At 35.5% G+C, this 13637-nt stretch overlaps 1 protein-coding gene and 1 non-coding gene across 2 annotated transcripts; one reads left to right on the top strand and one right to left on the bottom strand.

The window, feature by feature from the left end:
• The first annotated feature begins 276 nt into the window (after window positions 1–276).
• LOC127108990 (small nucleolar RNA R71) lies at window positions 277–383 on the top strand. The gene has a single exon (XR_007796481.1). It is a non-coding gene; the product is annotated as a small nucleolar RNA R71 (small nucleolar RNA).
• A 4040-nt stretch (window positions 384–4423) lies between these two features.
• On the bottom strand, window positions 4424–6042 carry LOC127107327 (UDP-glycosyltransferase 79B30). The gene has a single exon (XM_051044620.1). The coding sequence runs from the start codon at window positions 5969–5971 to the stop codon at window positions 4589–4591; it is 1383 nt and encodes a 460-aa protein (XP_050900577.1). The 5' UTR covers window positions 5972–6042; the 3' UTR covers window positions 4424–4588.
• Between the last annotated feature and the right edge of the window lie 7595 nt (window positions 6043–13637).

Genomic DNA, 13637 nt, shown 5'->3' with positions numbered 1-13637 from the left:
ATACACATATGCTCAACCTTGAGGGCTAACGCGTCCATTTTAGCTTGCATCATGTCTATAGAGCTTAACTTATGTACTCCTCCTTGGGCTTCCTTTTTCTCAACTGTCGCTCGTTCAACTCCCCATGATTGATGGTTTTGAGCCATATCTTCGATGAGGGCACTAGCTTCAGGATAAGGTTTGTTCATTAGTGCGCCACCTGCGGCAGCGTCGATGGTCATCTTAGTGTTATAGTGAAGTCCATTATAGAAGGTCTGAATGATTAACCAATTTTTTAAACCATGATGTGGGCATGCTCTTAACAGCTCTTTATATCTCTCCCAAGCTTCGAACAACGATTCTCCTTGGTTCTGGGTAAATCTGGTTATTTGGTTTCGTAGAACGACGGTCTTACTTGGGGGAAAGTATATAGCAAGGAATACTTTTCTAAGGTTTTCCCAAGTTGTTATGGAATTGGGTGGAAGGGAACCTAACCATGATAGGGCTTTATCTCTGAGGGAGAAAGGGAGTAATCTTAAACGGATTGCCTCAGGAGAAGCTCCATTGGTTTTAAAAGTGTCTGCTAATTGGAGAAAGATTTTTAAATGTTGGTTTGGGTTCTCAGTAGCAAGACCTGCGAATTGTCTCTGTTGCACTAGTTGCAACAGGGAGGGTTTAAGTTCGAAATTATTAGCTGGGATGGTTGGCTTTACTATACTAGAACTAGGTTCTTCGTTGGATGGTTGGGCGAAATCCTTAAGAGGTCTTTGATTTTGATCTTCGACCATAGCTCTCCTAATTCTATGGAAAAATAAACATGCGCGAGCGTAACTTTCAGGTTCCTCCAGAGGATCTACTAAGCTTCCGGTGCTACGAGTCCTTCGCATTGACCGACAGGTAACAACCTAAGTCTAAACGATATAACAACAGGGTACGAAATTTGACAAAATTGGTCCCCGGCAACGGCGCCAAAAACTTGATGCGTGTTTTTCGCAAGTATACGAACGCGTCAGAGTAATATAAAAGATTGTCGAATCCACAGAGACCAAAAGTCAATCTATCGTTATCTATTGTTACGGTGTTTATCTAAGGTAATCGAAATAGGGTTTTTAAGAGTGCACAATGAAAAATAAAGTATTAAATTAAATTCAATTAATAAAGACAGGTTCGAATGTAATTCACATAATCAATTGATAATCCAAGTACTTGCTAATAGAATTACTTATGGGCATTATTTCCTACTTTAAAAAGAACCAATTTAACGGGAACTGTCGCTTTCGCGTATTCAGAACCGAGTTGTACTCCATAATCAAACCCTCTTATTGTCACTTATAAAAGGTGCGCATTGCGTTAGAGTAGTAAACCTATTTTTAAGAAATATAGTATCTTGACTTAGTTGAAAATTATTTTGACCTAGATTTCTTAACCAAAAGAGGTTCTCACGAACCAGACTCTAAACTTATAAACGCATCCGAAAATAGTTTTAAAATCACTTTTTTTTGAAGTTAAAAACTCCTAATGAACTAAACAAAGCGCTATCGCTGTATTTGAAATAGTTAAAAACAACTAAGTTTAAACAGACGTCGGACGACTTTCGATCTTACCCAACGGAAATCAAGTGCGGAAAAACTTAAGTTGAAAGTCAAAATAGCCCTTAAGTGTTTCTACGAACAATTGTACGGATTATCGGTTCAATTACGATCCTTAAATTCTAACCTTTATAGGTTTATCTAGACATGGTAAAGTAAAAATGCATTTTAATTTTTATCATAAAAACGGATAAATAAAAGACTTTTAAAAGGTAATAAGTGTGAGTGCAGGAAAGTAAATAAAAGTAGTGCGATGCAAGAAATAAAGGAAAATAGTGCAGTGCGAGAAATAAACAAAGTAAAGTGCGAGTGCGGGAAAGTAAACAAAATAAAGACAGTGCGGGAAAGTAAACAAAATAAAGGTTGTGCGGGAAAGTAAACAAAATAAAGGCAGTGCGGGAAAGTAAACAAAATAAAGGTTGTGCGGGAAAGTAAAGTAGACAAAGGTAAAACAATAAAACCTGCTCCAATCAGAGGGTCGAATAAAGTGCGTAACATAAATGAAAATGGCGACAGGATTAAACCTCCTTCCAAAGTGCTCCAAACTCGATTACAGACTCGATTACACATTGTGGCAACACTCTGATGTGAAGCGATTACCACTTTTACACAATACTCCTATATGCCTAGTTGTAACTCAGTTTGGATGAAGAAACAAATGAAATCAAAGCTCTATTTATAGGCAAGGAAAAATACATAAATTACAAGGATGCCCCTAAGTTTGAAAATGGGCGGGAACCATTTTGTTCTTGTGGCGCCCGCCACAACATCATGGCGCCCGCCACATGAGGAAATTGTGGCGCCCAAGTGGAGATAGTGGGAGATGTGGCAGTTGGGGAGAGGTTGAAACTGGGACACGTCATGGCTGGACCCATGGCGCCCGCCACAGTGGGAGCCACAAGTGTAAAATGCTGATTTTTTGACTTTTTAGCTCATTTTCGCTCCTTTTCTCAATCGGGGCTCCGATTAGACTGAAAACCTGAAAACAAAGAAAAACATAGTAATAACATAACAAAATAACAATAAAACAACTAAAATGCATGCGAAATCGGAGTCGAAAATACGATGAATTTCAGTGTCATCAGTGGTGCACCAGTTGCTTGGAGTTCGAGAAAAGAGCCAGTAGTGGAATTATCATCGTGTGAAGTAGAATACATAACTGCTTCTCTTTATGCATGTCAAGCAAGATGGATGGTGAATCTGGTCGAAGAGATAACAACGAAGAGTCATGGAGCAATTACCATGAAAATCGACAACATGTCAGCTATCAATCTGGCGAAGAATCCGATAACACATGGTCAAAGCAAGCACATCGAGATGAGGTTCCATTATCTTCGAGAGCAGGTAGCAGATGCATTAGCGCCTCTTCTTGTTGAAATCGACGCATAAAGAAAATAGAGTAAGATGAAGTGGAAAAAAAAAGAATGGAGAAAAAATATATTAAAAAATTCATAATTTGTTTTAACTATAAATTTTTTCTATTCGTGTATTTAAAAAATATTTATTTTATTTTAAAGTATAATAAATAAAAATAAATTTTAATTTTAATAATAAACTTAACAATAAAGAAAAATGACAAACTAAAAAACATAAATTTAAAAGCTATTTTAAATATGTTTTGAAATAAATTAATAAAATATTTACTAAAATTATGTTAAAAAATAACTAGTTACTACCAAACTGAATTTAAAACAAAGTTTTATTGCGAAGCCTTTTAAAACGAAGAATACAAAATATAAAACTTTGATAAATCAGTGAATGTGATTGATTGTCTTGTCATTTCAACTAAAGAAGGCAGTCATTGATTGTCATTGATTGTCTTGTAGTACAATTATTGGTATTGATTCAATAATAGTCCGTGATGTTCCCAAATACATATATACTTCATCCCTCTCATTATTCATTTGAAACTAAATACTATTCTTTATTTTAGTTTTTAATATATATTTTTGAATTTTATCTTTAATTAATATTATATTCATTATTTCTAATATATAATTAAAGTATTTTAGTAAAAATATTATTTTCTTTTTTTCATTTACTATTTTTTCTGTCAATTGAATTTTACTTTTTAATTAATATTATATTTATCATTTTTAATATATAATAAGAATATTTTAATAAAAATATCATTTTTTTTTTCATTTTTTAAATTTATATATGAAATAATCAATTGGATTATGCATATCATATGGAAGGAATAATACTCTAAAAACTAACCAAAACTAAAAAGTACAGAAAAAACAACTTAAACTTTAATGTGGTGATCCAATATGTTAGAGATTTGAATATATATATATATATATATATATATATATATATATATATAGCATTCTCAATAAAATTTTAATAATTTATAAAAAAAAGTGTATTATTTATTCAAATAATTTTATAAATGATGTCAATATATGGAAAAATGATAGAGTTATTTCAAATACCTTTTATAAACAGTATTAAATTTATATACGAGAAAAAATGCATTACTAATTCAAATATCTTTTATAAATGATGTCAAAATACGGAAAATAATCTATGGTTAATCTTAATATATTTTTATAAACGATATTATTTTTATATAAAAAAACTTATTATTTTTTTAGATCATTTTTTTTAAATTTGATTATTTTCTTAATTTGTGTACAATTAAGCGTATCAAACCATAGTCGTGAGTCCACACAGTATTTTACTAGTTGTAAAGAAGAAAGTATAAGAGAGTTCTTTTTTAATATCACCTCATTTATTTGGTAAAATTAATTCATATGAATGTTAGTACTAGATTCATACCTAAAAATTATGCACAATCAAAATAAAGCCTCATCAACCCAATTCAATTCAATTCAATTGATAACTATGAATGGACATAAGAGATACTGAGGTATTACTATTACTAACATTGAATCATTTGTTTATGGTGATGACCATACAAAGATATTTATACATTAAAAAATACACAAAACAAATCCAAAACAAACTTAAATTACTAGAAATAATTAAATTAAATTAAATTATCTAAAGATGAATCAATTCTTTTTTCCAACAATCTCTTGAAGCTTGTTGCAGAAATCATCAATATAAGATGATTCAAGATCTTCATTAAGCAACATCTCTCTAATCTTAGCATGATTAACCCTCACTTTCTTACTGGTTTCATTCTCATCCTCCATCACAATACTCACAGCTTTACAAACACTATCCTTAGTATACAAACCATCTTCACCTTTCTCGACTTCTACACCAACTTTCAAGTTATTTCCCATCATCCTAGCATTCAATATTTGGTCACCATAATTTGGCAGCAAAACCAATTGACATTTATTCACCAATGCCTCAGATAAAGAACCCGAACCACAATGTGTAATGAAACATCCAACAGAAGGATGTTCCAAAATCAGTTGCTGCTGTACCCAACCACCATAAACAACACCTCTTCCTTTCGTTCTTTCTGCAAACCCTTCTGGTAATGCTTCTTCCAATGTTGCAAAACCAAAAGGTGGCTTCAAAGCTGCAAAAAATGGTATACCGGTTAACTCAAGACCGAGCATTAATTCTTGAAATAGATTTGGTCTTAAAACACATTCACTTCCAAAACAACAATAAACAACTGAATCCGTCTTGAATCCAGCAAGCCAAGTAGACCAATTTTCATCTAAAACAGAATTTGGTTTTTCAAGTATAACAGGTCCTGAAGTTAGAACCGGTTTGTTAAATTGTTTATGTATGTAATCAAGATAAGGCCCTTCAATTTCTTTGCATGTTCTGAATCCCAATGCATCGGCTTCATTCAAAGAAATGGCTTGTCTATCATAGAAAAGCACATTGCTACCGAAAATTTCTTTCCTTTTAGCAACAAAGATTTTAGCTTCATGATTATAAAGCTTGATTGATGAATCAGGGTAACCAGAAGGAGGTTCCATGAGATCAAATTCTGTTAAACTTGTTCCCTTTAAATATCTAGCTGGTGTTAGAGTATAACCAACCATAACCGAACTAGCAGTGCAATAATGAATAGCTTTGATGCCTAAACGTTTGGTTAAAGATGGAATCCAATGCGTGAAATCGTAGAAAACAATGTGAGGTTTGAGATTAGTGAGATGAGTTTGGATGTCGGGTTGTGTTAGATCCATGGCTGTCATGATGTGTGGTTGTAAAGGGAAAGGGACATCAGCTGTTGTTTCTGCATTGGGAGGAAGACCTTCAACATGAGGAACTGTGATAGTGACAAAAGTGATTGATTGAGGGTGGAGATTGAATGGTTGTAATTTAGATCGTGCTGATTTAGGTGTGAAAAAAGTGACGGTGTGACCTTTTTTTGCTAACTTGTTAGCTAGGTGAATGAATGCAGTTTGATGGCCCATGGCAAACCATGGATACATTGCTATGTGTAAAGAAGATGACGAATCCATAGTGATAGAAAACAAAATATCTTGAACAATATTGTAAACGATTTTGGTGGTGAAGTTGGCTTCTCTTATCTTGTTATTTATAGACAAAAAGTCGTGTCTTAAATATAACTGTTATAAAAGATTAATAAATGTATTTTTCTTGCATGAAACATATATTCTACTCTTGTTTTTCATTCAATATAATAATATTAATATTTATTCCTTGAGTTAGAGCTTTAAAATAAAATATATATTGTTTTAATTATATTAATTTATCTTTAAAATCAATACTTACAATTATGCATATTAATATAGATTGATATTTTTAAAAATAAGTAGTTACTACCAAACTGAATTTAAAACAAAGTTTTATAGCGAAGCCTTTTAAAATGAAAAATACAAAATATAAAACTTTGTTAAGTCGAGCATATGATCAAGTTTTACTGTATCATTTACTCTGTTAAGCTAAATAAGTGAATGCCATAGATTGTCTTACTATTATTTATCATTTCAACTGACAAAAAGGCAATGTCATTGATTGTCTTATTATCATTTCAACTAAAAAAAGCAATGTCATTGATGGTCATTGATTGTCTCGCAGTACAATTATTGGTATTGATTCAATAAAAGTTACTAGTCCGTGATGTTCCCAAATAGATATACTTTCTCCCTCTCATTATTCATTTGAAACAAAATACTATTCTTTATTTTAATTTTTAATATATATATATATATATATATATATATATATATATATATATATATATATATTTGAATTTTATCTTTGATTAATATTTTATATTATCACTTCTAATATATGATAAGAGTATTTTAATAAAAATACTTTTTTTCCTTTCATTTATTATTTTTTCAATTTATATATGAAATAGTCAATTGGATTACGCATCATAGGATGAAAGAAATAATACTCTATGAATTAACCAAAACGAAAAAATTCAGAAAAAATAATTTAAACTTTAATGTGATGTGGTGATCGAATATCTTAGAGATTTGAAAAAAAAATATAGCATTCTCAATAAAATTTTAATAAGTTATAAAAAAAGTGTATTATTTATTCAAATAATTTTATAAATTATTCAACATATGGAAAAACCAACAATTATAACAACACCAACAATAATCAACAACATCAAAATTTCGAGAGTAAGAAGGTCTCTTTTGACCCTATTCCTATGTCATATGCCGAACTCTTTGGTTCTCAAGAACCTACTCCAGCCAAGAAATCCGCCTCAAATTCCAGAACCACTTCCGTGGTGGTATAAACCTGAACTCCGTTGTGCCTTTCATCAAGGAGCTCCCGACCATGATATCAAGAACTGTTACCCATTGAAGTATGAGGCCCAGAAGCTTGTAAAGAGTGGGATGATGTCCTTTGAGGACCGTGCGCCAAATGTGAAAGCCAACCCATTACCCGCTCATGGTAATTCCTTTGTTAATATGGTAGATGGTTGTCCAGGAAATTTCCGAGTCTCCGGTGTGCGACATATTCGTAGGTCCTTGGTAGAGATGCATAGGACCCTATGTACCATCAGTGATTGTGAGCACGACCATGATGGTTGTGCAATTTGCAGTGTAAACCTTCGTGGGTGTTTGATCGTCAAGAGGGATACCCAGAAGTTGATGGATGAGAATGTAATCTAGATTCAACAGTCTAGGGATATAAATGATGTCAATTTGATTGTTCTAGTGTTTAAGACCCCGGAGCGGGTAGTGATTCAATTTGATAGCAACAATAACAACAATGTCAATAGATCGGTATTGCTGTTAGTGATACGGTTAGCGCCCCCCGTCCCGTATACATCTGATAGAGCTGTTCCATACCAGTATAATGCTACAATGGTGGAGAATGGTCAAGAGGTTCCATTACCTACGACCAATTCTGTTGTGAATATTGCAGATATCGCGAAGGTGACCCGTAGCGGCCGTGTTTTCAGTACCGTCTTCCCGAAAGAGGTGTTAGAGGATGTTTTAGTTGGTAAGAAGGTTGATGTACCTGCAATAAACCCAGTTAGTGCTTTAGTGTGTCAGTCTGGTGAATCCAGCAAGCTAAAGCCTAATGATGATGATGAGGTACTAAGATTGATTAAGAAGAGCGAATTTAATGTGGTGGAGCAGTTGCTCCAAACTCCTTCGAAGATTTCAGTGTTGTCTCTACTGATGAATTCCGAAGCGCACAGAGAAGCATTGTAAAGAGTATTGGAACAAGCCTATATCGAGCATGATGTAACTGTGGATCAATTTGACCACACTGTGGCTAACATCACTTCCTGCAACAACTTGAGCTTTTGTGATGAAGAACTTCCCGAGGAAGGCAGAAATCACAATCTGGCACTGCATATATCAATGAATTGCAAGGAAGATGCATTGTCAAATGTGTTGGTTGATACCGGTTCTTCTTTGAATGTACTCCCCAAATAACCTCTGTCAAGATTGTCCTATCAAGGCGCCCCTATGAGGTACAATGGCGTGATCGTCAAGGCTTTTGATGGTTCTCGCAAAACCGTCATTGGAGAAGTGGACCTTCTAGTGAAGATAGGTCCGAGTGATTTTCAAATTACTTTTCAAGTAATGGATATCCACTTGCCTTATAGCTGTTTGTTGGGAAGACCATAGATCCATGAAGTTGGAGCTGTAACATCTACTTTGCACCAGAAATTGAAATTCGTGAAGAGTGGCAAGCCTGTCATTGTGGGTGGAGAGAAAACGCTGTTGGTGAGCCATCTGTCGTCCTTTTCATATGTGGAAGCTGAGGAATAGGTAGGAACTTTGTTCCAAGCTCTATCTATTGCTTAGGTAAAGAAAACTGGGGCACCCATGTCTTCTTTCAAGGATGCTCAAAGAGTTATTGAGGCAGACAACACAGATTAATGGGTCCGTATAGTAGAGGTCTGCGAGAACAAGAACCGAGCCGGATTGGGATTCCAGCGAGGGCCGTCTAACGTCAAAGCTGAAGAAGTGCAACCGAGTTTCCGTAGCGGAGGGTTCATCCATGGTAATGAACAACACTCAACTCCTGTGATCGAAGGTGATGAAGATGAAGATTGCGCCAACTTTGTGACGCATGGCAAGACTTGCAACAATTGGGTTGCTGTTGATGTTCCTGCTATTATCCATCCCTCTAAGTAATTTGTTTTTTTTCACTATTTTAAGAAAAATCCTTCTCCTATGCCTAAGGGAGAAGTGAACATTGTTAGGCATTTTCAAATTATCATCAATAAAATGCAATTCTATTCATCCACATCTATGATGTTTTTATTTTTACCTTTTGCTTTTCCGAAAATGGTAATCACAAAAAACATAAATAAATAAATAAATAATTGTCCATCTGCGCAATATTTGGTCACAATTCACTTCTGTAAAATTAAAATATCAAATCATTATGCAGGTTGGTTCCTAAATCCATTGAATACAATGGTCCTACTCCCTCTCCAAACTTTGATTTCCCTGTGTTTGAGGTTGAGGAAGAAATTGATGAAGAAGTATCTGATGAATTGTCTCGTCTACTTGAGCATGAGGAAAGAGCCATTCAGCCGTTCGAAGAGCAGATTGAGTTAGTCAACTTGGGTTCAGAAGAAGATGTGAAGGAAGTCAAGATTGGGTCTCAACTGTGTCCAGAGGTTAAGAAGGGATTGATTGATCTTCTCCGAGAGTATTCAGATGTGTTTGCTTGGTCCTATCAAGACATGCCTGGTTTGGATTATGAGATTATGGAGCATAGATGGCCATTAAATCCAAAATGCCCGCCAGTCAAGCAGAAGTTGAGGAGGGCTCATCCTAACATGGCAGTAAAGATCAAAGAAGAAGTGCAAAAGCAGATTGATGCCAGTTTCCTTATTACCGCTGAGTATCCAAAATGGGTGGCCAATATTGTGTCTGTTCCTAAGAAGGACGGAAAAGTCCACATGTGTGTTGATTATAGATATTTAAACAAAGCTAGTCCGAAAGATGATTTTCCTTTGCCACACATTGATATGTTGGTAGACAATACAACTAAATTCAAAGTCTTTTCGTTTATGGACGGATTTTTCGGTTATAATCATATCAAGATGGAACCCGAAGATATGGAGAAGACCATATTCATTACACCCTAGGGAACATTCTGTTATAGAGTGATTCCTTTCGGTCTAAAGAATGTTGGTGCAACATACCAAAGAGCTATGACCACTCTTTTTCATGATATGATGCATAAAGAGATCTAAGTCTATGTTGATGACGTGATTGCTAAATCGAGTGATGAAGAGGAGCATGTGGAGCATTTGTTGAAGCTATTCCAGCGTTTGAGGAAGTACAAACTCCATTTGAATCTCAATAAATGTACTTTTGGTGTTCGTTCTAGTAAGTTGTTGGGCTTTATTGTCAGCAAGAAAGGTATTGAAGTTGATCCTACCAAGGTCAAAGCAATACAAGAAATGGCTGCGCCAAAAACTGAGAAGCAAGTCCAAGGTTTTCTTGGCCGCTTGAATTACATCTCAAGATTCATTTTGCATATGATGCCACATGTGCGCCTATATTAAAGATTCTTCGGAAAGATCAGTCTTGTGATTGGACTGAAGATTTCCAAAAAGCCTTTGATAGTATCAAAGAGTATCTGCTTGAGCCTCCGATTCTGTCTCCGCCTGTTGAAGGAAGACCCTTGATCATGTATGTGACTGTGCTTGAAGAAAGTATGGGTTGTGTTCTGGGTCAGCAAGATGAAACTGGAAAGAAAGAATATGATATTTACTACCTCAGTAAGAAGTTCATCGACTGTGAGACTCGGTATTCTATGCTTGAAAGGACTTGTTGCGCATTGGCTTGGGATGCTAAGCATTTGAGCCAGTATATGTTGAATCATACAACTTGGTTGCTATTCAAAATGGATCTAATCAAGTACATTTTTGAGAAGCCTTCTTTAACTAGGAGGATTTCCCTTTGGCTGATGTTGTTATCTGAGCATGATATTGAATACCGATCTCAAAAAGCGATTAAAGGTAGTATCTTGGCTGACCATTTGGCTCACCAACCGATTGAAGATTATCAGTCAATACAATATGACTTTCCTGATGAAGAGATCTTGTACATGAAAATGAAAGATTGTGATGAAGCATTGCTTGAAGAAGGGCCAGAACCTGGTTCCCGTTGGGGCATGGTTTTTGGTGGAGCTATTAATCAGTATGATAATGGCATTGGGGCAGTGATTATTACTCCTCAAGGCATGCAATTTCCATTTACAGCTAGATTGAATTTCAAATGTTCAAATAATATGGCTGAGTATGAAGCTTGCATTATGGGGCTTGAAGAGGCCATTGATCTCAGAATCAAATATCTGGACGTCTATGGAGATTCAGCTTTGGGTGTGAATCAAATCAAAGGTGAACGGGAGATGAATCAACCCGGTTTGATACCATATAGAGATTATGTGAGGAGGATTTCAAATTTCTTTACAAAGGTTAAATTTCATCATATCCCTCAAGATGAGAACCGGATGGCAGATGCTCTTACAACGTTGACTTCAATGATTATGGTGAAGTTTTGGAATGAAGTTCCTAATTTGACTGTGATGCATCTTGATAGGCCAACTCATGTGTTTTCTATTGAAGAAGTCAAAGATGAGAAGCCATGGTATTTTGATATCAAATGTTTCCTCCAAAGTCAGGTTTACCCGTCTGGGGCATCTTTGAAAGATAAGAAGACTTTGAGGAGATTAGCTGGAAACTTCTACCTAAATGGTGATGTGCTTTACAAGAGAAAATTCGATATGGTTTTGCTTAGATGCATGGATAGACACGAAGCAGACATGTTGATGACTGAAGTCCATGAGGGTTCCTTTGGTACTCATTCCAATGGACATGCTATGGCTAAGAAGATGTTGATAGCAGGTTACTATTGGCTAACAATGGAATCTGTTTGTTGCAAGTTTGTGAAGAAATGCCATAAGTGTCAGATATATGCAGATAAGATTGATGTCCCTCCGACACTGTTGAATGTCATTTCCTCTCCATGGCCCTTCTCCATGTGGGGGGAATTGATATGATTGGCATGATTGAGCCCAAAACTTCGAACGAACATTGTTTCATTCTAGTGGCTATTGATTACTTTACAAAGTGGGATGAAGCGGCATCATATGTGAATGTAACCAAGCAATTTGTTGTGAGGTGTATCAAGAATCAAATAATATGCCGTTATGGTGTACCAAGTAAGATCATTACTGATAATGGATCTAACTTGAATAATAATATGGTGGAATCTCTTTTCAAAGACTTCAAGATTGCACATCATAATTCTTCCCCCTACATACCTAAGATGAATTGGGTTGTTGAAGCTGCAAACAAGAACATTAAGAAGATCATTCAGAAGATGGTTGTGACATACAAAGATTGGCATGAGATGCTCCCATTTTCTCTGCATGGGTATCGTACATCCATCCACACTTCAACAGGGGGAACCCCTTTCTCAATTGTTTATGGCATGGAAGTTGTGCTCCTAGTGCAGGTCGAGATCCCATCATTGAGTGTCTTGATGGAAGCCAAGTTGACTGAAGTTGAATGGTGTCAGATCAGGTAAGGCCAACTGAATTTAATTGAAGAGAAGAGGTTGAATGCCATGTGTCATGGTCAGTTGTACCAGTAGAGAATGAAGAAAGCTTTTGATAAGAAGGTCATGCCTCGTGTATTCAGAGAAGGTGACCTTGTGCTCAAGAAGATTCTATCTTTTAAACCAGATGCTATGGATTTTGAAGAGTTCACGTGTCCTGTGAATGTCGATGCAGTCAAGAAATACTTCGCCTAAAAAGAAAATAACAACTCACTAAGTTGAAAACCCGAAAGGGTGACTTAGGCAAAAATGAGCATCTCGGTGGATTGAAAACCCGAAAGGGTGATCCAGGAAAAATTTAGAGACATAAAACAGAAAAATTTATCCCGATAGATTGAGTACCCCACCTTGGGGAAATTTATGCAAAAATTATGGATTACGGCAAGGAACTGCACTCGGTTGATCTCCGGTCTTGAGCAAGTCAGTCAACTTGGATTTAGCATTCTCAACCGAAGCCAAGAGCACGATGGATATTAAAGTCGGTGAAAGGATTAGTGATCATCGTATTCAACGTAGCCCTTTTCCATGTAAATTACCATTTTTCAACTTTTGTAAAGATCTGTGGAGTCTTGTCATTTACAGACTACCATTCTATTAAATAAAGTTGAGCTTTTTATCCAATTATTTCTACTCTTATTTATCTTTCAGCCAAATAGAATTAAATTTTATGATGATCATTTTGAAATTAAATCTAAAAATCAAAATCATTTTCTTAAAATAATAAAAGCAATTACTTTTAAAGAAAAAGAGCAATCGATTTCACCAAGGAATATCAACCACAGTCTGAGAACAAGTAAGTCTTAAAAGTGAAAAACATTGTTGGTCTTTCCCTAAGCAGTTGGTTTCAACAATTCAGTTTCCCCAGCCAAGTTTTGAGATCGCCTCCCTAGCTGAGTTGTAGGCGCGTATTCTCGAACGGTTTGCATAGATTCAATATGGATTTTTATTTCCCCTCAAGTCGCCAGAGGAGTTTATTCCTGATCCCCCATGAGCACTAATTCTTGAGCAGTAATATCCCCTGCAGGGTTGTCTCCCATTTTTGGTATGATGATTGACCTAAAATTCCCCGCAGAGTTCATGATGAAGATCCTGA

This window comes from Lathyrus oleraceus, chromosome 7 (assembly GCF_024323335.1).
Source record: "Lathyrus oleraceus cultivar Zhongwan6 chromosome 7, CAAS_Psat_ZW6_1.0, whole genome shotgun sequence".
NCBI lineage: Eukaryota > Viridiplantae > Streptophyta > Magnoliopsida > Fabales > Fabaceae > Lathyrus > Lathyrus oleraceus.
The sequence above is the reverse complement of the archived record's forward strand: the minus strand, read 5'-3'. Positions and strand labels throughout refer to the sequence as shown.